This window comes from Phaethon lepturus, unplaced genomic scaffold, assembly GCF_000687285.1.
Source record: "Phaethon lepturus isolate BGI_N335 unplaced genomic scaffold, ASM68728v1 scaffold8583, whole genome shotgun sequence".
Lineage (NCBI taxonomy): Eukaryota > Metazoa > Chordata > Aves > Phaethontiformes > Phaethontidae > Phaethon > Phaethon lepturus.
Window position 1 is genome coordinate 197 of NW_010531204.1, and position 27627 is coordinate 27823.

Sequence of the window (27627 nt, forward strand, 5' to 3'; positions counted from 1 at the left end):
ATTCCTCCTTGTCCACTTGGTGCAAAATCAGGTCAACTTCACTATAATTCTAATGTCAGACTTGAGCTGAAGTGAATGAGGAACGCTCAAATGATATGCTGTCCCACTCTGAGGTAGTGTCTTCCACCTGGGGAAGTCTCTGATCTTGGGGAGTTGTACTGTTTTAAAACACCATTTTATTCTTGAAATTATTATTCATCAACAGCCATGGTTACTCAAATGCTAACAATACTGTCTCCTTATCTTAAGGCAATTTAATGTATGTATTCCACAGTGTTTCTCTGTTGCTGTGTTGTAGGTACTTAATGCCATCTCTGTTTTATAGATAAGGAAAACGAGGTGGAGAAAAACTAGGTGCTTAATTGAGATCATTCAGGAAGCTTGTGGTAAAGCACAGAATTAAATTCAAATTCCCAGGTTATCATTCCTTTCTTTAAAGACTGTGTTAAATTTGCTTTCTGTTTTTTTAATACTGATGCGTACAAATCTGGCTTTGTCAAACTCATGACAACATGCATTTCTGAAAGTCTCTGTACCCTGATTTGCATATGATGCCTGTAAGTGTGAGTTTGAAGGGCAATTACTCTCCTAGGTACATTAATTCTTAAATTGATTATATTGGTAATAATGGTACCTTTTACTGTTGGATGCCTACTTTTCTTTCTGCCTGTTCCCACCCTCCTGTAATTCAGCATATTATCAATCTCCCTCCATTCTGCAGGAATACCACCACCACTACTACAGCAATAGAGTGCTTATTATTCTTTCAGCATCACGCTCCCCCTGGCCCCTCCCCTATGTCAAAATATACTGTGGGTAAGGTTGCTCATATATCCTATATTAACATTTCAAACAGAGGTGGTGGGAGAGGCATACAATGCATCCGATCATGGTCATTTTCTGCTAAGAATCATATTGTCAAAAGAGCACTTTGTAACATTGAAATCTACACCAATATTACTGTCATATATTTAATACACAGATTCATATTGTGTTTCTGATTCCGTGGGTAGCTGAAAACCAGAATAAAGAAGATATTGTTAGCTACTACAATTAAGTTTGTTATTCCTCTAATTTATAAGCAGAGGAAAGTGATCTGGAAAACCATTTAGATCAACACCATCTGTATAAAACGAATGAAAAATGTCAATTTTGGGGCTTAAATAAAAAATATAGGCAACTTCTTTGGTTTTTAATCTGGCCACAGGTCTAAAACTGTAAAGTAGTACATAAATACTTTTTTAATGTGTTTGTCACAATTTCAAGGGGTTTCCTGTGTTTCAGGCTCTCTCCTCACTGCCTTGCTTCATGCTACAGAAGTCCTGGTTAACACAAATGGGGGATTCCTCTCCTTCACTAGTTCCTTGTGTTTTGAACTTTCAAAGCTGCCATTATATCCTAATAAAAGATAATTTTAATAAGTCACAGGGGCCATTTCATTTTGTGTTGGGATGTTTTGTACTGTGAGTGTGAACTAGATCACTATTTTAGGTTCACCAGTTTATGGGGAAAGAAAGGCTTCTAGTTAGCTCCCTAAAAAGAACTGTACAAGCACTATAGTAATTAAAAATGAGTTTATTATGTTAAAATATGTATGCAAATATGAATGCTGAATAACTCGGTAATCTTCACCTTAAGTCAAGAAGTCAATGTCTAATTAACAGAATGTTCACATTAAGGTACAAAGTCAGTTTCTTGTTTAGAAACTTAATCTAATATTATTGATAAAAAATCAAATATAAGTCCCTAAATAATATCTGCTTGGTTGGTTAGCTAAGAAATTTATGCTTTGTCTACAGTACTTTTATGGTTTAAGGCTGTAAATTAGGTATAATAAAGCATCTTGGCACATTAAATAGCTAGTATTTGGTTTTGTAGTAGAAATATCTTGGATTTATGCTTTAAGACAGAAAAAACCACCAGTGGACAAAGACAACAAAGCAAGAGCTGATTGGGACCATATGTCAGACTCAGTGTTCCTTTTTTTCCTCTGTACATTATCTGAGATACCTGTCCCATGCCCCAACATCTTAATCTAAACATTAGATTGATAATTTATTATACATTTGAGACCTACATATATCTTAAGTAGAACAGCATACATTGCACATGGGCTCAGTTCTAAAGTCGAAGATATATTGCAAGTTGCATGAGGTATTCTGTTTTGTTCCATATAGCACCTGCATGTTGAAATCTGCAAAGTATACCTGCGCATTGAAGATTATTGAAGAGGCAATATTGTCAAACTGCATGAGGGATATTTTGAACCAGGGCTAAAGAAAAGGTTTTATATTGCTTGAAAAAACAGTGATGTTGTGGTGAAGCTCACATACTTCTAACAGATTAGTAGTTTAATTTGCAATGGCTTCTCCATTATAAATGCTGCTTCCAATTTTTAGGTGGCTTGTTTTTTTTTTTAAGCTTTAAAATCTGAAGAGGATGACTACTATATTAATGGTGCCTGGACTATTGACTGGCCAAGAAAGTTTGGTGTTGCTGGAACAGCTTTCCATTACAAGAGGCCAACAGATGAGCCAGAGTCTTTGGAAGCACTAGGCCCTACTTCAGAAAATCTCATAGTCATGGTAAAGTTATAATTAATATATTTCTGAAATTTGAAATATATATTTATGTTCTTAGGAAAGACAAGGCCATGAATGAAATCAAAATAGGTTGTGTTTACAAAGAGTATACAGCTTGCCTAGCTGGGACTAGCTGGGACATAACTTTTTAACACAGCTTGCTTATCTTTCAAAACTGACAGGCAAATATTGTGATGGAAAAGGGATAAAGTCAGAAGAGCCCCAGGAAATCTCACAGAAAACACCCCATCTGTGTTAAATGTGCTTCAGAATAATGGTAGCAGAAATTGTAAATGGGGTGTATAATGTATCTCTGCATACTGCTGATACATGGAAGTGTTAAGTTATAGCATGACAGTTCCTGACAGTTCTGTAGATGTCAGTGGTTTTAAGCCTGGCCTGAGTGTGAAGTATCCTTTTACCACAGCAAGAAAATAATGATTTGACTGTATTAAAGTATGTTGCTCTGACATACATTGCTCTGAATAAATTGTACAAAATATAAGAATGTAACAGAAGATGTGACCAGGGTCCTGATGCCCTGTCTCTGATGGTAGGCAATAGTGAGCCTACTGTTGCTCTACTGTGTTGGGGAGGAGTATAAGAACAGGGTGATATATTCTATCAGATGCCAGATTTGCAGTTCAGGGATTGCTTGAGCCAGACAGGATATTTTTGTGTATAGAATGATAGTTGCCTGGATATTCACATTTTAGGTGCCATTTTCAAACACCCAAATCCTGCTTTTTTCTGATGTAGCTGTGGATAAGCTAGACTCCATATAGAATGAGTTACACAATGATTAATAGTGCCTTTTCTCATTCAGTCAGTGCCACTGACTGACTGACTTTCTGAGCAGTTCTTTGCTCTTTTGTCCCATGGAGATAGGCATATATGCCTCTGCAAAATATCATGGAAGGTAGAAGGAGATGAGAAATAGCTCTAAGATGTGTCAGATTGCTGCATCTTAGCAATGATATATATTATTAGTGACAGAAAGAAAAAGTTAGGTAGAGAATCAAAGACTAGCGTTGGACAGGTGGTATGTGGAACTGCAGTTCAACAGTGAAGGTAGCCAAAAGCTCATAGTGACTGTTGAACTTCCATCTGTATCACTTGCAGTGATATAGCTGCAGTGAGTTTTGATATTCCTTTAAAGGAACCACAGGTGTGATTCCACCAAGCTAATGCTGTTGGCTATTGCATTAGGGGAAAGCAATGACCTCAGCAACAGTCTGTTGCTGTTACTATTATTGCTATTATCATAGTCACGAGAAGTGTAAGCAAGGGCAGAGCTAGGTTCATAATTGCTATGTGAGTAGCTCCTCACAAGATTTCAGTGAGGACTGCTGCATGTTTGCACAGTAATGTCCTTAACCAACTTTGACCTCACGTAATTAGTCAACTACCAAATTAACTTCCATTAAGACATTAATTTTATGAAAACTGGCTTTTTAGAATAATGATGTCAAGAATAAATAACTTACAGAAGTTATAAAGTTGTGTCAAGGGAAAAATAGACAAAGCTCACCTTAGACAATAATACTTTTATATATGTTTTAAAAGTTAGCCCAGATTCTTTTGGGAATACCTAAAAGAACTACTATGGCTTCCTTTATTACTTTTTTCCCTTCCACAGGACATAGCACATACCTAGATTAAATATCATTGTAGTTGCTCTCTGCTTGCCTGTTTTAATGGTATAACGAGTTGTTTTCAACTACAGATTCTGCTACAGGAACCAAATTTGGGTATAAGGTATAAATTCAGTGTTCCCATCTCTCGCACTGGCAGTGGAGACAATGAAGTTGGCTTTGCATGGAATCATCTGCCTTGGTCAGAATGTTCTGCCACTTGTGCTGGAGGTAAGACACCAGGCAGTCAAGCTTCAGGGTAAACTGAATTGCAAGATACAGTTTACTACATAATTATGTAGGTAACTAATTGAAAACATTTCTTTCAGACATGCCTCAAACCTTAATTTAGTGAAAGAACATTTATTTTATCACAACGGATTTTGTTGTTTTCAAGTACATTCAATATGTTCAGATCTTTTTGCTAAATACAGTGTACCTTGGCACAGTGTGTCTCTGCCTGCTGATGCTTCTTCTGCGATTCTATTGAAGCTGGGTTGTTTGCTTTTCACAGGAGCTTTCTTGATAAAGGACATCAGAAGTTTTAAGGAGATTAAAAAACAGAAGGCAAATAAGGCAACTGTAAATAAAGGGATGTGTCTTTGTGTGTTTGTAGGTATGCTTCACGAGATCCTAGTCAGTCCTCCTATCCTCCAGCCACCAAAGTTTAGGATACACACTAGCAGCTCCCCTGTAGCAGATAACAACAACTCAGTTATACTTCCCAGCCCATAGCAGTATCTGAGAATTGTTGCCTATTGGCAGTGGTGGGGGATTTGTAGGTTGTCCCATATGATTCATCATGGGTGCCTTTTGCCCACAATTTACTATATTCCTAATCCTCCCTCTAGTGGCCACCAATGCAATTCTTTACCTCTGGCTGGGAGAGCAGGACAGTTGGCTTCCTTCAAAGCCAACACCATTGCTGCTGCATGGACCGGTGAGTAGAAGTGCTGTGTGAACAGTATCTTTCTTCTCTCTGGAGACTGAATGCATCGTCTCCCCAACATACCTCAATTTCAGAAAATATGGGAGAGCACTTTAAATCTGCCTCAGAATTTCAGTTTTCTACTGCACTGTGCACTGCTCATAGCAAGAGGAAGACACTGTATTTTTTTAAAGAACCTTTGGACCAAATATTTGTTCTTTACCTTTTTTTATGGCTACTGGAAGTATTCATGTTTAGAATCATCTTGACTCATCTTTCTGCTGGATCCTGCTGTGGCTGTTACTAGTTGTTTGCTGTTTAAATACAGCAGTTTGCTTAGCCATATATAAGATACAAATTACAGCACAAATTCTATTCTGTGCAGCTAGAGAAAGTCTTGAAATAAAATAGAGGAAGGTTTCAACTTTCTCCAATATTTTTATTGTTCATTTGTTGGATTCTTGTAATCAAATGAGTGACAGATTGCTTTTTTAACTACTATTTTAACAATGGTGAGTCTGGGAGGAAAAGGAACATTTAAAAAAATCTCATAACAAAAGACAGTTCCAAGTACTGCCAAGTCCTATTTTTATGATGGCAATGAGGTAATGATCTTCTTGAAGTCATGGGAAAACTCCCATTGATTTAGGCAGAGACAAGATTTTAGCCATGGATCTTCTGTCATGCAGGTCATTGTCACTTCACAGATTGGAAAGTATGCAACAGAAAAAATAATTGTCTCTGAAGGAGTTGGCACTTATCTAATAAGAACATTTTGACATAATTAATTAACTTCTAAGGGAAGATTTGTGAATCCATCATAACTGCATACATTTATTATTCATTTGAACCTTTGGGGGTGAGGGAAAGATTTTCTTCAGTAGCTTATGGTGGCTAAACCAGGCACTTTTCTCTCCTTTCAGCTTAGTATGAGGATATACTGTGGTCACTTATTTTCACTGAGGTCTGCGCTCAGGGAATAAATTTCATTTAGCTATGATTCATGTTAAAAAATGTATCTGCTTTCTCCATATGAGTACCTGCTATTCCCCACAGTTTATGAAGCACCTTTTGCCATATGCCAAAAGAAAACACAATTCTAAAAAGGAGCTGAGTCAGGGAAAAAGAAAGGGAGACAAGGACTGTAGAGACAGAGACCGTAACTGGAAAAGCTGTCTAATATAAATATGAAGTGTTGAGCAATCTCAGAAATGAAACCACTGCATGGCTTTGTTTATTTCTATAGGCTTCATTATGAAGTCCATTACTGGAAATCTATTTACTTGAACTCTGTCTTGAACTTTCTCTTCTAAGAAGATAAATTTTGCTCTGCATCAAAGGTTAACAAAATATTCAACAGTTAAAGGATTTCTCACTGAAAGTAAAAAAAGGGCAATGAACATCTGTGAGGAATATTAGTATGGAAATTATTTTTTATTTATGAGGTTAAAAATATTATGTAGTGACTTTGGACAGACTGTAAGCAGGTTAAAGGCATCAACATTTTCCTGCCTCTCATTGTAGTTGGTGTAGCACACCTGTAGTACATGGACTGATCAAGGTTTGATCATATGATATTCCCATCAGGGAAGCTCTAGATGATGTAGAGCCAAATATACTTTTATATCAAAGCATAGGCTTTATATCAAAGCTGTAGACAAATCTAAATTGTAATCAACACATTTAACTTCTGTCCATCTCTGAACATGTCTGTATTCTAATGTTGTCTTTTTGTCTAGGTGTATGTTACACTTAAAAAGCTGTCTTAAAAGAACATCAAATTTGCGAGTATTTAGACACCAGGAAATGACAGAATTAAGGATGACTATGAAATCTTAAATTGTTTTCTGTGGTTGTGGCTGTTCTGTGAAACAGGGACCAGTTGAGCAGGGACCATTCTCTGATCCTGAGGCTGTGTCCCAGACTAGCTCATATCCACTCCACACTATTTAGGTCTAGTTCTCTAAATCATGACTGTATCTGCATTACATAGCATTTGACCAAGTCTGTGAGTCTTAAAACATAGTTATTACTTGGTGTATATTTTTTAATTCAAAGTGTCTAAAATAGAAAAAATGAGAACTGCGTACAGCCCACCAGAGTGATATGAACTTGAGGATATGCATTGAATGTCATGAAGTAGAGCACAAAGGCTAGAGCAGCATTTTGGCAGTGCAAAGTTTAAATAATTTTGGAGTATTGTATATTGCAGAAGTGTCTGAACTTTGTGCAATCTCTTCTTCATAGCCTTTTGAGAGCAATCCACTACATTCAGCAATTCCTAGAGCTGTCTATAGGCCTTGTCTTGGAGAGGGATAACTGGAGCAGTCAGGAGCCAAGGAGCAAGCTAAGAGCAACCTACAGTCTTTATTAGGTGGTAATGTGCTGTCTTTTCCACTGGACTTCTATCTTACATTCATCTCTGCTGTGCTGATGAGTCACATCTGAACAGTAAAAGCACTTTAACTTTTAAAATGGAACCTCTGTTCAGGGCCTGTCTCAGTTTTGCAGAATAGGAAGAGCATGCTGTAAATGGTATGATAAGAAGGAGGAGGGTTTCCTGCTTATGACAGCTCAGTGTGGTGCGAGAGCGTTGGATTCCATTCCTGCCTCCCTTGTGTGGTTCGCATGTGATACTGAGCAACTCAAAGCGTACGTCACAGTCTTACTTGCTAATTATCAGTTCATTGTTATCTGGGTACGTCTCTGAAATGTCTGAGCTCTGAAGCATGCAATGAAGTTCATCAAGTGTGTGTAAAGTGAAGTATTCTGAAAACTCAGCTGGGCACCTCAAATCAATGGACTCTTTCCACAGTAGACATTATTCTTCACAGAAGAGTCTAGGGGATAAAGTTTGTGAAACAAACAGTTACATCTTTAGATTGCATTTAAAAACCAGAAGGAAGTTAGTCCTTCTTTAGTGAGTGATAGAATAGAATAGTTCAGTTGGAAGAGACCTACAACAATCATCTAGTCCATTAAAGCATCTTAAGGGCATTATCTAAATGCCACTTAAACACTGACAGGCACGGGACATCTACCACCTCTCCAGGAATCCTGTTCCAGTGTTTGACCACCCTCGTGGTAAAGAAATACTTCCTAATGTCCAGTCCCTCTTATGGAGTCCCTCCATCCTCTCCTGATGCAGCTTTGAACCATTCCCACACGTCCTGTCAGTGGATACCAGGGAGAAGAGATCAGCACCTCCCTCTCCGCTTTCCCTCCTCAGGAAGCTGTAGAGAGCAATGAGGTCGCCCCTCAGCCTCCTTTTCTCCAAACTAGAGAACCCCAGAGTCCTTAGCCGCTCCTCATGGGACTTGCCTTCCAGCCCTTTCACAAGCTTTGTTGCCCTCCTCTGGACGCATTCAAGGACCTGAACATCCTTCTTAAATTGTGGGGCCCAGAACTGCACACAGTAGTCAAGGTGAGGCCACACCAATGCTGAATACAGCGGGATAATCACCTCTCTTGACCGGCTGGTTATACTGTGTTTGATGCACCCCAGGATGCGGTTTGCCCTCTTGGCTGCCAGGGCACACAGCTGACTCATATTGAGCCTACCATTGACCAGCACCCCCAGATCCCTTTCTGCAGGGCTGCTCTCCAGCCACTCCTCTCCCAATTTATACTTGTGTCTGGCATTTGTTCTTGTTAAATTTCATGCCATTGATGATTGCCTAGTGCTCCAATCTATCTAGATCCCTCTGCAAGGCCTCTTGTCCCTCAAGAGAGTCAACAGCACTTCCCGGTTTAGTATCATCAGCAAACTTGCTAATAGCGCATTCAACTCCTTGTGTATTTAGTAGTGTCATTCATGTTAAAGGAGAAAAGAAGAAAATATTCCATAGTTGCTCTGCAAGTGAGGATCATATCCTGTAGAGTGAATTTAGCAGAAACCACGTCTCCAAAATCTGAGTTTTATTTGGGTATTTTCTTGAGATTTTTCTAAAAATAGGTTCTTCAGATTTACCAGGTAGTTAAAAGAGCTTGCCTGGTAACAACTTTTCCTGGATTCATGTACTTATATGCAGGATGAGTATATGATTTCATTCATTTTTAACATCTGTCTCTCAGTATCTGTTCTTAGGCTTGGAAATCCAGAATTGCAGCTTTTCTTTTTGTATACTAGAACCAGTATTTTCTATATTGAAAAACTTTTCTTGAAAATACTAATTTATACTCTCTGAGCTAGTCTTTCCTCTCTGGGAACATTATTTAAAACTGAGCTACATGTATTCTCCATATTAAATCCCTTTCCTGAAAGTTCACTGATAACTGTTCTACTCCGAGTCAAGAATTTTTGGAAGGAAAGTTTGTTACTATCTTATATAGGTCTTTATAGCTGGTGGCAGGCTTGGACAAGACTACAGGAAATCAATGCCAGAGAATACCAGAATGTACAGTGCTAGTTCATCTAGACAGAGAAGAGTGGGAGAGGAAAGAACACAGGGAATATAGAAGGGATGGATGGATGAACAGGTTGCTGGAATTCAGAAAAAATTGATGACAAAAACAGAAGATTTTTTTAAGGACTTGATTATTTAATTGTTTAAAGACAAAAATCTAAGAAAGGGGAAACTAGAATACATAGAAATAGGTAATAAAACAATAAAATGAAGGCTGGAAAGAGAAGAAGAAAGTGTTAAAATAGATGTCGTGGTTTAACCCCAGCCAGCAACCAAGCACCATGAAGCTGCTCACTCACTCCTCTCCCTGCCCTCCCCCGTGGGATGGGGAGGAGAATCGGAAAAAAAAAAAGTAAAACTCGTGGGGTGAGATGATGATGATGATGATGATTATTATTATTATTATATACAAAATAAGTGATGCACAGTACAACTGCTCACCACCTGCTGACCGATACCCAGTTCCCGAGCCATGGTGACCCCCCCTTGGCCAACTCCCCACAGTTTATATACTGAGCATGATGTCATATGGTATGGAATATCCCTTTGGCCAGTTTGGGTCAGCTGTCCTGGCTGTGCCCCCTCCCAGCTTCTTGTGTACCTCCCCACTGGTAGAGCATGGGAAGCTGAAAAGTTCTTGACTTAGTATAAGCACTACAACTACTTAGCAACAACTAAAAACTTCAGTGTGTTATCAACATTATTCTCATACCAACTCCAAAACACAGCACTATACCAGCTACCAGGAAGAAAGTTAACTCCATCCCAGCCAAAACCAGGACAACAGAAAAGGGTGATATATATCACTTAGAGATCACAGAATTGCATTTTATCCACTCTCATGCCTGTCTTTCCTTGTATGATATCTTGTAGCTTTCCAAAGGTAAGTATATGACTTTGTCCAGATCCATAAGTATTCTTAATAAGAAAGTGAACTGCTGGTAGTATTGTTTAAAAAAATCCAACACAGGAAAAAAGTCCTTCTATGTATTTTTAATTTTGTATATATTAAAAACAAAATCCAATAAGTGTATACCCCTTTTTTTTTAATTTTCTTAAATGCTTAATAGAATTCTAGCAATAAATGGCAAAAAATGAGAGCATTTACTATTATTCTGGTGAGACCCCACGTAGAGTATTGCGTCCAGCTCTGGAGCCCTCAGCACAGGAGAGACATGGACCTGTTGGAGCGGGTCCAGAGGAGGGCCGCAAAAATGATCAGAGGGATGGAACACCTCTCCTATGAGGACAGGCTGAGAGAGTTGGGGTTGTTTAGCCTGGAGAAGAGAAGGCTCCAGGGAGACCTGACTGCAGCCTTCCAGTACTTAAAGGGGGCCTATAAGAAAGATGGGGACAGACTTCTTAGCAGGGCCTGTTGCGATAGGATGAGGGGTAATGGTTTTAAACTAAAAGAGGGCAGATTTCGACTAGATATAAGGAAGAAATTTTTCACAATGAAGGTGGTGAAACACTGGAATGGGTTGCCTAGAGAGGTAGATGCTCCATCGTTGGAAACATTCCAGGTCAGGTTGGATGGGGCTCGGAGCAACCTGATCTAGTTGAAGGTTTCCCTGCTCATTGCAGGGGGGTAGGACTAGATGACCTTTAAAGGTCCCTTCCAACCCAAAGTTTCTATGATTCTATGATTTATTATCTGGAATTTACCAGGTACCCTAAGCATTGGTTTTGATTTCACAGAATGACCGAATCACAGAATTGTTAAGGTTGGAAAAGACCTCTAAAATCATCAAGTCGAACCGTCAACCCAACACCACCATGTCCACTAAACCATGTCCCAAAGCACCACATCCACACATTTTTTGAACACTTCCAGAGATGGCGACTCCACCACCTCCCTGGGCAGCCTGTTCCAATGCTTGACCACTCTCTCAGTAAAGAAATTTTTCCTAATATCCAATCTAAACCTCCCCTGGCGCAACTTGAGGCCATTTCCTCTCGTCCTATCACTAGTTACTTGTCCTCATCAAGGAAAATGTAAGTTTGGCTCTGTAATGAAAATATTGTGATCTGATGAGTGAGCTCAGAAAGTATGTCTGGATTAACCAGCATGCACTAGTTTTAGTGATGCAAGATTCACTACGTATTAATATTGGCATCTTTATAATTAACTGTTGCAATCACAAACCACAATTTTTGGGGATTGCTTTTAAAATAAATATAGCATTTACATGCTTTCAATTTTAATTTAAGAATAAAATGTGTTCCCGGCTGTGTCCCCTCCCAGCTTCCCATGCACCCCTCACCTTCTCGCTGGCAGGCCAGCATGAAAGCTGGACAGTCCTTGACTGCTTGGCAACAACTGAAAACATCAGTCTATTATCAACATTATTTCCATCCAAAATCCAAAACATAGCCTCATACTAGCTTCTATGAAGAAAATGAACTCTCCCAGCCAAAACCAGCACAGATGCACAGAAGGGTTGTGCAAAGTTTTTTTTCCAACATGTAAAGCACATAAATTGTAAATTAACAAAAAAAAAAAGGAGGCTGAATACTCTTCAGAAATGGTATTGTCTTTTTGGCTTGTTCATGTAGATTTGTGTATGTAGGATACACTTGGAAAACAGTCTGGCAGCCTTCTGTGCTGTTTAGCGGTACCTACTGTTGCCTAATGTTGTGGCATCCAGATACATGTAGAAAGAACAGCAAATGGAAGCAGCTGATTGGTTTACCTGGCTCACCTGTAAGACATGTCTCATACTAATCAATGTCTTTTTCATAAATAAAGCTTACTTTAAAAAGATTGTGATGTTTATGGATAACTTGTGATGTCAGACTGTCAAATGATTTACAACCTGATTTAAAGTGCCTACTTTGGGAAGGTTATGTGTAGCTGTAATCAAAAAGGAGATATCCCAGCAGCAAAGCTGGGACTCTGGATTTAGGTACTGCAGTAGAGTGAAGACTTCAGCATTTGGTATCTTTGGTCTCAGTATAGTTAAGGATTTTGAGGTAAGGTGAGGAGGCAGGTGATTTTGAGGGTTGATACAAAGTTCTCATCTGCTAAACAGGCAGCCTGTAAGAAGTAGTATGTTGAGTGATGAATCTAACTCCTACCCTGCTTGTCAGGAACGTGCACATTTGAGTTGAGGCCACACATGGAACATTTTTATGTGCTTAGGTTCCAGACAGCTGGGTTTTCCTGAAAGTATCTGAATTAACAAGGCTATATTTTTACATTAAGGGATAATGCCCATATTTTGCAGGATACCATGTTGGTTATTAAACAGCAATTCCCTATATCAGACTGAAGAGATTTCAACTGGGAGTGCATCTCCAGAAGAGTACTCTGTGTGCCATAGAATAGTTGAGGTGTCTAAGAGGGGTAGGGGAAGGGGAGATTTTTTTAATAAGCATTCTGGGCCACAGTGCAACTGGGGATGCAAGATTCATGGGGCCAATGGCAGGAAGACAAGAAAGGGGCATAATCTGTTACCAGCAAATAAGACATTCATCTAGCACAGGCAGGTATGGATTTTCATCGCTGCTCTCAAGATGGTTTAGACATTTAACATCAGACTGTAACTGAATAAAAACTAGAAATAATCTACAGACTAGAAACCACAGTCTTGCCACCTTAGCTAAAATAATCACTAAGTCACAGAAGTTAGTCTATGCTCATGGGAAGTAGGGATCCCCTCAGGGTTGAGAAGGGATCATACCTACTACTTCTGGATCTGCAGCCTCATGGGGGACTGCATGCCATCCTCAAGACTTGTGAAAAAGGTGATTACAGTCTTCCCCAGGTTCTTTGCACATAATGTCATAGAGACATTTCACATGCCTCTGTGCTTAGACTGGGAGACTTCCGTTCCTAGCCAAGCAAGATGCTTTGTGGGTCAAGCTTAAGGCATCTCAAGGCTAGGCTTGACTCACTATTCGAATTAAATACCTAAATTCCATATAGGTCTCATTTTAGGAACCAAAGTAGGAGATTTGATTCTTGTCCGTAATGAATAACAAATGAAACAATTGCAAGGTAAGTTGTTTAGCTAGTTTAAAATGAGCAAAAGGACTACAAATGTTTGATGAAAGAAAATCCCATGTTATTAGTGGGTGTTCAGTGTCTACCACATTCTATTTGGTGATGTTTTGTTTGGAAATTGAAGTGTCTTTTACTAGGAGAAGAGAGTAGACAGTAAATGGATTTTGTGCAATATACAAATAAAAACAATCTGTTAGTAAATCTATAAATATATTTCCTTTGTTTTAGAAAACAAGAGCAATTTAAAATCCTCTCTCAGTGAGGTGGCCTAAAATTGAAGGAAAATGAAAGATTTTGTGTGGTCAGGGGGCATTCAGTCAATCGGAATTCACACACATGGAGCATTCAGACAATTAAAGTGTGGATAGTAGGATTAACAATCAATAGGTGAAATACACTTAACAAGTTGAAGAGCAAGAATGATTAATTAATAGTGTTTAATTTCATCCCAAGGTATGCAGAAACAAGAGGTGGTGTGTAAAAGGCTGGATGACAACTCCATTATACAAAACAATTACTGTGACCCTGATAGTAAGCCTCCAGAAAACCAGAGAGCCTGCAACACTGAGCCTTGCCCACCTGAGTAAGTCATTAATCACTAAGACGGACATCTGTTTTGCATAGATAGAAATGTCTTTGTAATATATAACAAATCCATTTGATCAAAGGTGGTATAAAATTCTGATCTAGCATTAGGCTAGATATTTGTTGGGTTTTTTTGGTTATGGTTTCTTGTTCTTCTGGAATCAGTTGTGGAAAATACATACTTTGACCTAGAGAAAGCCTGATTTGACTGAGCAACGGTGGTGTTTAAACTATGCAAAGCAACTCAGACATTGTAAGTAAAAAGATACTAGCAAAGCAGTTTCTTATGATGGAAGCATCAGGTGTGGTGAATAATGCTCAGAAAAGAACTGGGGACCATTCTTAAGGCAATAATGACAGAAGAATCTTGAGGTGAGGGGAGACTAACTTTCCCATAGATATTTACATTGCATACTAAATGTTTGCCATATTTTTAAGTATAGTATGTTAAAATTTGGGTTAAAGTGTTCAGATGAGAAATGGTAAACATAGAAACCGCTTAGTAGACCAAATCATTTACTGATAATAGTTTTGTCAAACAACCTTTCTCTCCAGGATGCTCAGTGTTGTACAGTAATGCTACGTGCCTTTAGGATTAGGTACATACTTGGTTAAGTCTATTTAGTTTTATTTTTAAAGTAGCTGTATGCTACATGTTGAAAAGATAATTAAAAACACAGCAGCTCATTTGTTTAAAAATGAAATTTGGTAAGGACCTATAGCGTAGCTTAATCTTAATACAAAAACTGTTTAGAAACAGCTGTGTTATTTTGCACTAGAAAATAATTTCAGCATATGCACAACAGCTCCTTCTTACATTTTGAGACAAATAATACAACAGTTTATTGATTCATGAGCTCTGGTTAGTTTAAATTTCATGATAATCTGTAGCTAATTCTATTAGAATGGGCATGAAAATCGTTAATACTGATTAAGAGTAGATATTGAACTCCTTCTAACTGAATGCCAGTTATGTTATACTTGAGGCTCCTGAACAGCAGCAAAGACTGTGTTTGTTCACAGTATTTTGTTTGTTATTACAATGAGTAACTCCTAAAGTTCCAGATTTCAAGAAAAGATATCGGTAACTCTCTCTGGATCCTATGAACAGTACTGTCATGTGAGATACAGTAAAACATAAAAGGTACCTGAGAATGCACTTGAGCAAATCTTAGTACCAACTAACAATTAACACTTCAGCCTCCTAAAAGCTGTGAAGAGCTTCTAGTTCTCCCTACTGTGGTAAAAGCATAAGTTTGGTGGTGAATAATCACAAATTAATTGTCTTTCACTGGGAAAATAATGGCAGAATATGGCATATTTGTTTGCATCTCTGCATTGATCTAGGTTCATATTAGAATATATTACATATTCTGTAATACAAGACAGGATAGCAGCAATTCTTTTTGACAGAGGCTTCAGAAAATGACAAATCTTATGAAGCAGCTTCAAGCATACCTCCAGGAACATCCACAGTGAATTATATGCCGGACATTTTTGGCATATTGGCAGCATGTGATAGAATATTAGACTTCACCTTCATCCTTTGCGAGATATTTCCAGTGAATTGAGCTGCATTAACCATTCATCAGTAGAAAAAAATTAATATAACTTTACAGCCAGATTAACAGCTGCTTTAATCTCTGCAGCGTCACAAAGTAATCTAAATACACTGTACAGCTCTCAACTTTTACTATGTACGCACAAATACTCAGAAGGTCCCTCTAGCAGCTATCATGCAGTGCTTTACATTTTTTAAATATCTGTTGAGGTCATTTTTTTACGTGATGAATTATGTTTTACTAGTGTTTGCTTTACTTTAATAAATGAGAATATTTTGCATTTCAGTATAGCCTTCTATAAAAAAATTTAGAAATGTTTCATAATCAGATGAGAATTAAATCTCAGAAAGCCCAATTTTGAGATCAAATTATTTTATTGCAATGATACTAGAGAGGCAAGCATCTTGGCTTTTAACTTGTGCTTTAATCTACAGCAGTGATTCACAAACATTTCCAGTTGCAAATCCCTTTCAGAGGAATAGTTTCATACAAGTCCAGTACAAATCCACTTAAATAGCTGCAGTTTTGTCAGGCTCAACACTCCTTTCTAACTACTGTAGCCTAGGCTGGAAATTGCTGCTCTAGAAAAATACAAAGTGGTAGTATTATTATTGGAAGATATGATTGCAGTGAGGCATAAATTAAAACGCTCAGTGAAAAGACCTATAAGTTTCTACTTTATTTCACTGTGAATACATGTTAACAATGATTTAGGTTTAGTAATTCAAACTATTTGGGTTCTGGGTTTGTGCAATTACCGATCTGCTCTGTTTCTGAAATGCATTAACTGAGCCTCCTAACTTTTTCTATCCAGATGGTTTATAGGAGATTGGTCAGAATGCAGTAAGACCTGTGATGGAGGAATGCGTTCACGAACAGTTCTCTGTATCAGAAAGATTGGACCTTCTGAGGAGGAGACACTGGACAATACCAACTGTTTAACACACCGGCCTATTGAAAAAGAGTCCTGTAACAATCGGTCCTGTCCCCCGCAGTGGGTCACTTTGGACTGGTCAGAAGTAAGGAAATTTTGCTATGTTAGCTTATTGGCAATAGTGTAGATAAGAGCTCTGACCACTGAATATTAGTACATTTTCTATTGCTGCTTGCTAAGCAAAGGATTAATAAGAAATTCAAAACCTGATAGATTTAGAGCACTGAAGCAGGTTTTTGTCATCCATATTTCTTCTTTGTCTTCTGTGTTGTTGGTTCTGTTGTTTTGTCAAATGATTATGACTTGTTATTAATCATAATAGAAAAACAGTAAAATACAAAACAGAAAAGTAGCAAAAAAACAAACCAAAACAAACACCACCAACCCCCCAGAATAGCCATTTGGTATGAGATAATTGTCTTAAAGAAAAAAGCAATTTCCATTTCCATTGGTTCCTGAAATGGCAAATAGCTGGAGAGTAGAGATGATGGGTTTACAATATCAGAAGCCAGAATAAAAAACCCTCCTAGGGTTTTTTCTGAAGTAACCGTGCTGATGTAAAGCATCAACTTTCTTAGCAACAGACCTGAAAATTTGTATTCTCTTTACTAAAGCAAAAACATCTTTTGTTAAATATGGTGATATCTCTTATAGTATAAGTCAAATTGTGACCTTATACTGATTCAAGTATTAAATTTGAAGGATGTGAACCAGTGCAGATGAAAGAAGATAGATTGATCTGTGATACATTTGAATAGGACTGCATCACACACAAATCAGAGTGCAAAAATGTCTGTTTTAAAATTAGTTAATTTGGGGGTTTGTCCTACTGCTTCTTGGAAAACTATTCCTGAACTTTAGTCTTTGAATTGCAAGAAGTGTTCTAATGTTCTAGTTCTATGCCAGTTTATACCTGTTTGCTTTTGTTATCTGAAACAGCTCCTCTTCCTTTCCAGTTATTATTTGTCAGAAAGGAATTAATCTTGACCGCATTCACCTTTCATGTTTCAGTTTGAAGTCATCTTTTTGGGAATGGATTACTAGAGTTAAATGTGTATAATATCCCAGAGGAGGTTTCACATGTGCCTCGTCCTTTTGTTTCCTGCCTCTGTTGAAAATACCCATAACCTAAAATGTATCAGTATACCCTAAATAACCTCCTTCTGTTCCTCAGCTATTGCATATTGATTACTTAGTCATCTCATGCTCTGTTAATATATACAGACCTTTATCCTCCTTTTTTTCATTTCAGTTAGTGATCTCCCAGTTTAAATAGAGGTTCTTGTTATTTTTTTTTTAAATGTTTGCTCTTGCACATCATACTACCAAATTTCACTTCATTTCAATTCATGTCTTCACAGTTGTCCAGTTCTTTCTGTAGAGCATAACTCTGTAGCATTAAGGTCAGTTAATTACCTGTGCTAGCCACTAATTTCAGTAATGCTGAACAACTGAAATTACTTTTGCATGAACATCATTAAGTAGACTATAAAGAAATATGAATCAGACCAGTCCCATGACTGATCCTAGAAGGTCTTTGCAGGTTGCATTTCTCAAATCCTAAACTTTACCCAGTTGTAATCCCCTTTCAAATACATTACTGAAGCCCAGGTAAGTTAGAACTGTTCCGCTTACTTTGTCTAAAAAAAAGGAGACTATTAAACTGGAATGATCTACCAATGATATACCCATGATTCATTGTATCCCATTTCCTGTGTATTTGCTTGCCTTTAAACAGTCTTTCATTCAAAATAAATTATAAATCACTGCATACTATAAAGAAGATTAATGTGCCTGTAGTTGCACAGATCTCTTCTATGCACAGATACTTTTAGCTCCAAAAATTGTTATAGCCTCTCAAAATTCAAAACATAAAGAAGGAGGCCTACTAGCATCACTATGAGCACCCATAGAATGGTACAGAACAGCTCTTACCATAATTTGTTGATACAGGTAACATAGTTCACAGAATCACAGAATGGTTGAGGTTGGAAGGGACCTCTGGAGGTCATCTTGTCCAACACCCCCTGCTCAAGCAGGGCCACCTATAGAGCCGACTGCCCAGGACCATGTCCAGACAGCTTCTGAATATCTCCAAGGACAGTTAATAATAGTCTAAGCATTATCGCAGTATTTGAAAGTAGCAATATCTGCATGTTAAATCACAGTGCTGTGAACTGCCATGGAAGCTGTTGTTGTTCATCTCCTTGCTGTTTGAATTTCACGCTTGTATAATATCCATCTGTTCTTAGCTGAAGAAACTACTTGTGTAGACAAATTTTGGTGGGTTGAACTTGGCTGGCCACCAGGTCCCCGCCAAGACACTCTATCACTCCCTTTCCTCAGCTGGACAGGGGAGAGAAAATATAATGAAAGACTCGTGGGTCAAGATAAGGACAGGGAGATCACTCAACAATTACCATCACGGGCAAAAAAGACTAATTTAATTTGTTACCAAACAAATCAGAGTAGGATAATGAGAAATAAAACTAAATATTATAATGCCTTCCCCCCAACCCTCCCTTCTTCCTGGGCTCAACTTCACTCCTGAAGTCTCTACCACCTCCCCCCCCGAGCACATTGTCTCTGCTACTCCTTCCTCCTCACACTCCCTCCCACGGGAGACAGTCCTCCATGAACTTTTCCAACTTGGGTCCTTCCCACAGGCTGCAGTTCTTCACAAACTGCTCCAGCCTGAGTCCTTTCCATGGGGTGCAGTCCTTCAGGAACAGACTGCTCCAGCATGTGTCCCCCATGGAGACATAAGTCCTGCCAGCAAACCTGCTCCAGTGTGGGGTCCTCTCTCCATGTGTCCACAGGTCCTGCCAGGAGCCCGTTCTAGCATGGGCTCTCCACAGGGTCACAGCTTCCTTCAGGGCACATCCACCTGCTCCAGCGTGGGGTCCTCCACGGGCTGCAGGTGGATATCCGCTCCACTGTGGACCTCCATGGGCTGCAGGGGGAAAGCCTGCTTCACCATGGTCTTCACTACAGGCTTCAGGGGAATCTCTGCTTCGGTGCCTGGAGCACCTCCTCCCCCTCCTCCTTCACTGACCTTGGTGTCTGCAGAGTTGTTTCTCTCACATATTCTCACTCCTCTCTCTAGCTGCTGTTGCACAGCATTTTTTTTCTCCTTCTTAAATATGTTATCACAAAGGCTCTACCACCATTGCTGATTGATTGGCTTAGCCTTGGCCAGTGGCAGCTCTGTCTTGGAGCTAGCTGGAGCTGGCTCTATCAGACATGGAGGCAGCTTCTTGCATCTTCTGACAGAAGACATCCCTGTAGCACCCCACCTCCCATTCGCTACCAAAACCTTGCCATGCAAACCCAATATACAATTATATTTTTTTCCATTATATATGTTGCTTTTCTTTGGACAAAAGAAAAATGTGTCAATGTGCTGTATTGCTCAACTGTTTGGTTTTGTTCTGTATGGAATTATGAGTGAAATGCCATTTTAGTGAGCTTTTATATCAAAGAAAATTCTTCTAAAATATAATGTGAACTTATGAATTTTTTTTTTGCTTTCATTAATTTATCATACAGATGCTTTTGCTTATATTCTGAATCTCCTGTTATTTGTAACAGGTTTTGTAAATAATCCTCTATCATAAAACAGAGAGTAATTCCCAGACTATACCTGAATCTGTCTCTAGTTTTATTCAGGTTTAAGATAAAATATTTTTTGGAATCGGTTCTGTAAAAAGTTGTCAGCTTTATAGCCTGAAACCTGTAGGTAAGCAGTTTCTTTCAGCAACTTTTCTCAGTGTAGACCAGGACCCCAAGAAACCTAGAAATGGCACAGTGAATCTTAAAGTGTGTCTTGTTCTACATGCAGAACAATTTTTTTTTACCCCACTGTTAGCCAGCATTTCACACAACAAGTAGGGCACCATAATCAAGGCAGAAAAGGTTTTAAACTGTCCCTACCTGAAAAGGTACACTGTATTCCAGCCCTTTGAAAATGAAAATGAATCTCACTTGGAAAGAGTAGAAAGGAAAGGAATGAGAAGGAAAGAATGGATGAGTAGAAAGGGATGTTTGGTTGAAGACTCTTTCATACCACATCCATGGCACTGATAGTTTGTAAGTTCTTTGTGTACATTATCATGATACTTTATTTCTTATTGGAATATCTAGGCATCACCTCAGTATTAACAAATAATAGTATCCATATGACAAGTTATAGAGCCATAAATATATGCTGACTATATACTATTCCTCTTTAGCTACCGCCTCTAGACTTTGCTCACTAATACATCATCCTTAGATCCATCAACATTGCCAGCCTCGTAAAAAGCTTGAACAGCTTTTAAAAGCCTTCACAACCAGGCTTTTATACAACAGGAGTGTGTTATAATTTTGAACAAAAATGTTCTCTGCTAAGCTTCTGGTTGTGGTGGCATTTCATCAGGACTGTGAAAAAAATGCTGACTTCTTTCTGGTATGAATTTTGCCTGGTGTAGCTTGGCAGAGTGTCTTGACCATTTTAATACAATGAGAAAAAATGCTTTTTTTTTTCTGTTCAGTGTTCCCAGAAATATAGTGTATTTAAATCCCTATAGTAATATACATATAAACATTTTATATATATATATATGTATTTATATTATTTTCTGACAGAAGCATGAAAATGAGAACGAGTGAACTCAAAAAGTGGAAGAGTTGAATACTGCTTCCATTGAAGCCAATGGCAAATCTTGCTACTTTTCTCTGGAATGCAAATTCTAAACTTTTGTTTTTATAGTCAAAGCAAGCAATGCTTGATACAAATTAAGCAATTTTAGATCTTTTATATGCTAATGAACTTGAGCATCAGGGTAGTTATACATTTTTTTAGTCTTCTGTATCTTTTTGGCCAGAGAAACAAAAATATTTTGTAAACATAGAGATTAAATAATGTCCTTAGGAGAATGTAAAAGTGGTTATATCAAATAGTAATTAAAGCTAACGGTGGCTTGCCTAGCAGAATGTAGTCATTCTCCGGTAACATCAGTTTTGCCATAAAATTTTTTACGCTTTGCAATAGTTGAGCTTTGACTGAATTATTCTGCCCACTGTAAAATACTTCTTTTATATTTTTACAGATAATAAAATATAAACCAGCAAAAAATAATCTAAGGATTTCTTGGGAAGAGCCTTATCAGACAACCACATTTACTTTGCATTCATATTGCCGTTAGTCATGACTTCCACTGAGTGAGTCAAAAATTCTAGAAGCATGTGGTAATGGGAGACACTGTTTCCTGGGGTTTTTTTTGTCTGTGTATTCTGCCTTTCATTTGCTGTGGAGACATAACTTTTTTGTTGAATTCTACTGATGCTTTTTTTTTTTTTTTGTGATTCAGTATTATCGTAGTCAACCTATTTCCTTACTTCACCTTCATTTCTGGGGACAGGGTGTAGTTCATCTTATTTAGTAGAATTTTGACTATGACTCCAAAAAAGTGTGTTTTTTAACAGATTTTGTTTTCTTCTGGTAGCAGTAGCTGAAAGATTTTTCTCAAATGGCAGCTTAGATATAGATAAAAGAATATGTCTTCAAGCTGGACTAGAAAATTGATGCACCTAAACTCAAATCTTGATCCTCAAACTCTTGCTTATTTGCTATCACATTCTAGAGGTTATGAAACTCCATAGGCACATTGGGTTTTGACATTTATTCACTGATTATCGGAAGTTCTACTTGCCTGTCTTGACACATAAGAGAAGCTGAGTGCCAACCTCTTGCCAAAGCCACACAGTGATTCACACACTAGACATTTCTCCATATATCCTCTCCAAAGGCCTCGATTTAGAAGGCATTCTTAGATCATGTCTAATGATCCGGGTTCCACATGAGGTACAGCAGTAGCTACTGGTCTATTTTAAGAGTCAGCTGGTGATAGCTTGCTTTTTTGCATTTTTATAATATTTCAGATTTTAGAATGCAACACCCAGAGTGCAGAAAACAGCTATGTGCAACATTCCATGGAATTTGGACCAGAACTGAGGAGTCACGGTCATGATGCTGAAGATCTGACATATTCATTGTCATTCTTTTTTGGTCTCTATTTAGCATTAATATTTAATTCTTTTTGCAGTTCAGCCAGAGATATAGAGATCTTTCTTCTCTTCCTTCCCTCCTTCTCCTAGTTTTCTATTCGGCAGGTACTTAGGGTACACAAGATTTGGGGTTAAAGTAAAGGCCCTTCAGCATGAGGAGGATTGAACCTAGCTATTCTGTATGAGAATTCTGAACACTGAACTATTGTAGATAAGGAGGCAGTACCTTGATAGGAAAGGCTAGAATAGGACAGGAAATGAAAGGTTAGATTTTAAGGAAAGTTTTTCTATACTCCCTTCGCAGTTCTGGATTATAAAGTCCAAATGGAGGACCCATCTTTTTGCAGCCCAGTTTAAGATCCTAAATCTAAGCAGAGATAAGATTTAGGATAGAATCATAGAATCACAGAATTATGAATAAACCTGTCCATTCTGTATTGACTAGTTTAGGTGACTCCCACTGAGAGATTTTCTTAAAAATCTTGTTTTGAGGTATCATAGAATCATAGAATGGTTTGAGTTGGAAGGGATCTTAAAGAACATCTAGTTCCCCCCCCCCTGCCATGGGCAGGTATACCTTCCACTAGACCAGGACCTCAACGCCCCATCCACCCTGGCCGTGAACACTTTCAGGGAAGGGGCATCCACAACTTCTCTGGGCAACCTGTTCCAGTGTCTCACCACCCTCACAGTAAAGGATTTGTTTCTTATATCCAATCTAAATCTACTCTCTTTCAGTTTAAAACTGTTACCCCTTGTCCTATCACTACACTCCCTGATAAAAGGGTTCCTTCCCATCTTTCCTGTAGGCCCCCTTTAAGTACTGGAAGGCCACTATAAGGTCTCCCTGGAGCCTTCTCCAGGCTGAACAACCCCAACTCTCTCAGCCTTTCTTCATAGGAAAGGTGCTCCAGCGCCCTGATCGTCTTTGTGGCCCTCCTCTGGAGCCGCTCAAGCAGGTCCATGTCTTTTTTATGCTGGGGGCTCCAGAGCTGGACGCAGTACTCCAGGTGGGGTCTCACCAGAGCAGAGTAGAGGGGCAGAATTACCTCCCTCGACCTGCTGGCCACAGTTCTTTCGATGCATCCCAGGATGCATTTGGCTTTCTGGGCTGTGAGCGCACATTACCGGCTCATATTCAGTTTTTCATCCACCAATACCCCCGAGTCCTTCTTGGCAGGGCTGCTCTCAATCCACTCATTGCCCAGCCTGCCTTCCCATGTTTGGGAACACAGGTGAAGGACCTTGCACTTGGCCATGTTGAACCTCATGAGGTTCACACGGGCCCACCTCTCTAGCCTGTCCAGGTCCCTCTGGATGGCTTCCCTTCCTTCAGGCGTGTCAACCACGCCACTCAGCTTGGTGACCTCAGCTGAGGGTGCACTCAGTCCTACTGTATATGTATATATCATAGAATAGTTTGGGTTGGAAGGGACCTATAAGGGTCATCTAGTCCAACCCAAAAAAAGGCTTTTTATATATAAAAGTAAATAGTAACACATTAGCCTAAATATAAATAGCAAAGGAAATCTGCTTTTATCAAGTTAAAACTTATAAAACCTTTAACTTAATAAAACAATCATCAGTCAGCTTGTTTGTGTTTCTAAACATTTTTAAATTATCACGATCAACTTGAGAAAATTTGTATTATAGTTTAATTATAAGAACATAAATATATTCTCCTATTTTCCATAATAGCATTTCTGACACATTTATTGACTTTTTACTGAGATTTTCATTATTCATTTATATAAATATTTTTTCAGTGCACACCAAAGTGTGGCCCAGGATTCAAACACCGAATTGTTCTTTGCAAAAGCAGCGATCTTTTAAAAACTTTTCCAGCCACGCAATGCCAAGAGGAAAGCAAACCTCCAGTCCGCACCCGCTGTAGTTTAGGCCGATGTCCTCCTCCTCGCTGGGTTACTGGAGACTGGGGACAGGTAAGACAGTTCATATAAGTATTTATTGCTGTTAGTCTCCTACACATTAGTACCTTTAGGGATAAGATGCTGCTGGAAATAGATGAGATGGTTCCCATGACTGCAGCAAAAGCTTCTCCCCTGTTTGTCTCAGATTGAAATGTTATTTTGAATGATAGCTGTCTGCTGAACTATAAAGGATTTGCTGACAGTAATCTAGTTTCTATTGGATGAGTTTCCATATGCATTTTCAAAAAAATTAAATAGTCCTTATTATAGCTTTTTAGAAGGGGATTTTGGGATACAGTAATGTTGCAAGGTTTAGTATTTTTAAAACACATTTAACTTAGTTGAGAAACACGATGGAAATACAAAGCCAATTAAAATTTTACTAAGATATCTAGCCACCCAAAAAACTTTCCAAGACCTATATAATTTTACATAAAATATGCTTAATTACCAGACAGGGATCTAAGTTGTTACAGCACAGGCTGAATGGTGCTGCCATTATGCAGTGTTTCTAAATAGGAGATACGAAATTTACTTCTTTCATTATGTTTTTGCATCTCAGTTATGATCAATGGCCTGTTATTAAACAATAACTTGATATTTCAGTTTCTAAGTTTGTTGAGTAATTTGCCACTAATGAAAATAAAACACCTTAGCTTAAATAACCAGGGGACAATAATTTGTGGTATTACAGTCTAATTGACTTTTCTTTTATGCTAGTTGTCCAGGTGCACATTTATCTTAAATTGATATGTCCTAAAAACAGTTTAGTTACAGAAACTAAAAAAATACTTTGAAAAAGCAAAGGATTTTTGTTTGAAAGATACTTTCCTTTTTCCATAAAAATGTCCTCTAGCAGATTTGAATTCTTGTTCTCCTTGGTCTTTCATCTTTGTTCTAAAGTAAATGATTTCTCTCTTGAAAACATGCATTTAAACTCAGACATGATATATGAAATAGTGTAAATTATATTCTCATACCTCAAATACAAGTTGTTCAGGGAGCTAACATTGCAATGTGTTTTTTTTTCTTTGAAAGACAAGTGGTCTCATATACTGTCCAAAACCCAAAAAACTCTAAGATATTTTATGAAAATTATTTTATGCATTAACCAAATCTCTTCAGATGCTTGTCTTTCTTTTTTAATTTGTGTACGTGTACTGTTCCTGATTGCTTACCTGTTGTCTTGTTTTAAATTTAAAAATTCGATCCAAGTTGTTTTACTTTTTTATCTCTTTTTTTTAGTGTTCTGCACAGTGTGGTCTTGGGCAACAGATGCGAACAGTACAGTGCCTCTCATACACCGGACAAGCATCCAGTGAGTGTCCAGAAACACTTAGACCTCCATCAATGCAGCAGTGTGAAAGTAAATGTGACAGTGCTCCCATTTCCAACACAGAAGGTAATTTTACCATCTTAATATAATTTATTCTGGAAAGAGTAAAGTGACATGGTCAGTATTACTGCATTAATTTATTAGTAAAAGTCTACATTACATCATCTCTCAGACTGTGTATTATTTTTTTACAATTATTTTCTAATTAGTCATTGTAATTCAAAGGTAAAGTCAATAAAAACCTAAATATAGGTTCTTTGTTTAAAAAAACACCTTTAAAAATATATAGCCTAAGTCATGGACAAAATGCTATCATTTTGTGTCATTAATTTTCCAGTGTCTTTATTGGTTCAATGGAAATGTCCATCATAGCAGGGGGAGCATGATATACTTCTCATCCACTGAACTGTTACCTGCTCCATCAGTGGTTAACACAACAATGTAGTGGCAAAAAAGCATGGTGCTACAAGCCTGTCCTTATACTTTGACTTACTTTTCAGCTTCTTCTAATTAACTTTGAATTTCTTGGATTTATAATGCCTGTTTGAAACAATTACAGTATTTTTTACATGATACAGCCTAATTTAATCAGACTATTAACTAACTTTATCATAACATATTATTGCTAGAGGATATATTAGATAATAATGTCAAAATAAGCTTATTAATGTTTATGAAAGGCTCCAGATCTGGACTCATAAATTGTCCAAGACAACCTATTAGGAAATTCTGTCATCAAAGTACAATTTGAGTGCTAGGCAGTAAAAAAAAGTTTCCTTAATGATTGTAAAACTTTAGAATAGTTGCTCACCAGATGAGTATATTCCATTTTGTATGGAAGGGGAAAAGGAATCCAAAATTACCAAAACACACGTGTCCAAAAATAAAGATTGCACAGCAATAATAGTTCTCTTAAAACAGGTATCCCCTAAATTTTGAGTGTTTGACTTCACAATGTCACTAAAGCTGCTCCTTTTAACATAACTAACCTCTGTGCAGTATATAATGGAGTATGTTTTACACAGGCTCTCCAACTACACTGAAGTTTAATATCCTATTTAGATGGAACAAATACTATGATTTTAAATCAAAAAAAGGCAAATTTATGCTACAGTCTTCCCAGATTTGGTGTTCATTTAATACCTTCTGTATCCATTCAAGTTCACGCCACAGATTCAAAGCTGTCATAAAAGTATGTCAGATTGACATGTCTGTAATGAAACGGAGCATATGAAAATCATCCCAGGAATACGCTGAAGATTCACTATAAGCACCGTAATTTATTGCTTGGAAGTTTTAATTTTAAGTAGAGGCTTATCATCCCATCTTGTCATTTGAAAAGCATCTTCATAATAGAATTTGACCTGGTTATTTTAATACCCATTTTTATCTTAAGTAATCTTTAGGTGATGATTATCAATCTAGGAAACATTCTGCCCTTCAAAGCTCAAAAGCTAACTGATGTTTTATGTCCAAACACAGATGTTCCAAACACTGGAACAGCTTGCCCAGACAGGTGGTAGATGCCCCATCCCATAAAACATTCAAAGTCAGGTTGGACAGGGCTCTGAGCAACCTGATCTAGTTGAAGATGTCCCTGCTCATTGCAGAGGGGTTGGACTAGATGACCCTTTGTGTTGGATTGACCTTGGCCAGATGCCAGGTACCCACCAAA

General features: G+C 38.0%; 1 protein-coding gene across 1 annotated transcript in view; it reads left to right on the top strand.

The window, feature by feature from the left end:
- Nucleotides 1-2421: 2421 nt before the first annotated feature.
- Nucleotides 2422-27627, top strand: part of LOC104618780 (A disintegrin and metalloproteinase with thrombospondin motifs 6-like) — a gene marked incomplete at its 5' end in the record, with an annotated part of 30824 nt that continues 5618 nt past the window's right edge. Inside the window, 6 exons of the mRNA XM_010284462.1 lie at nt 2422-2585; nt 4309-4447; nt 14010-14139; nt 16518-16722; nt 24452-24628; nt 25862-26018. Coding sequence (XP_010282764.1) covers nt 2422-2585; nt 4309-4447; nt 14010-14139; nt 16518-16722; nt 24452-24628; nt 25862-26018 — 972 coding nt within the window. The remainder of the gene's footprint in view (nt 2586-4308; nt 4448-14009; nt 14140-16517; nt 16723-24451; nt 24629-25861; nt 26019-27627) is intronic.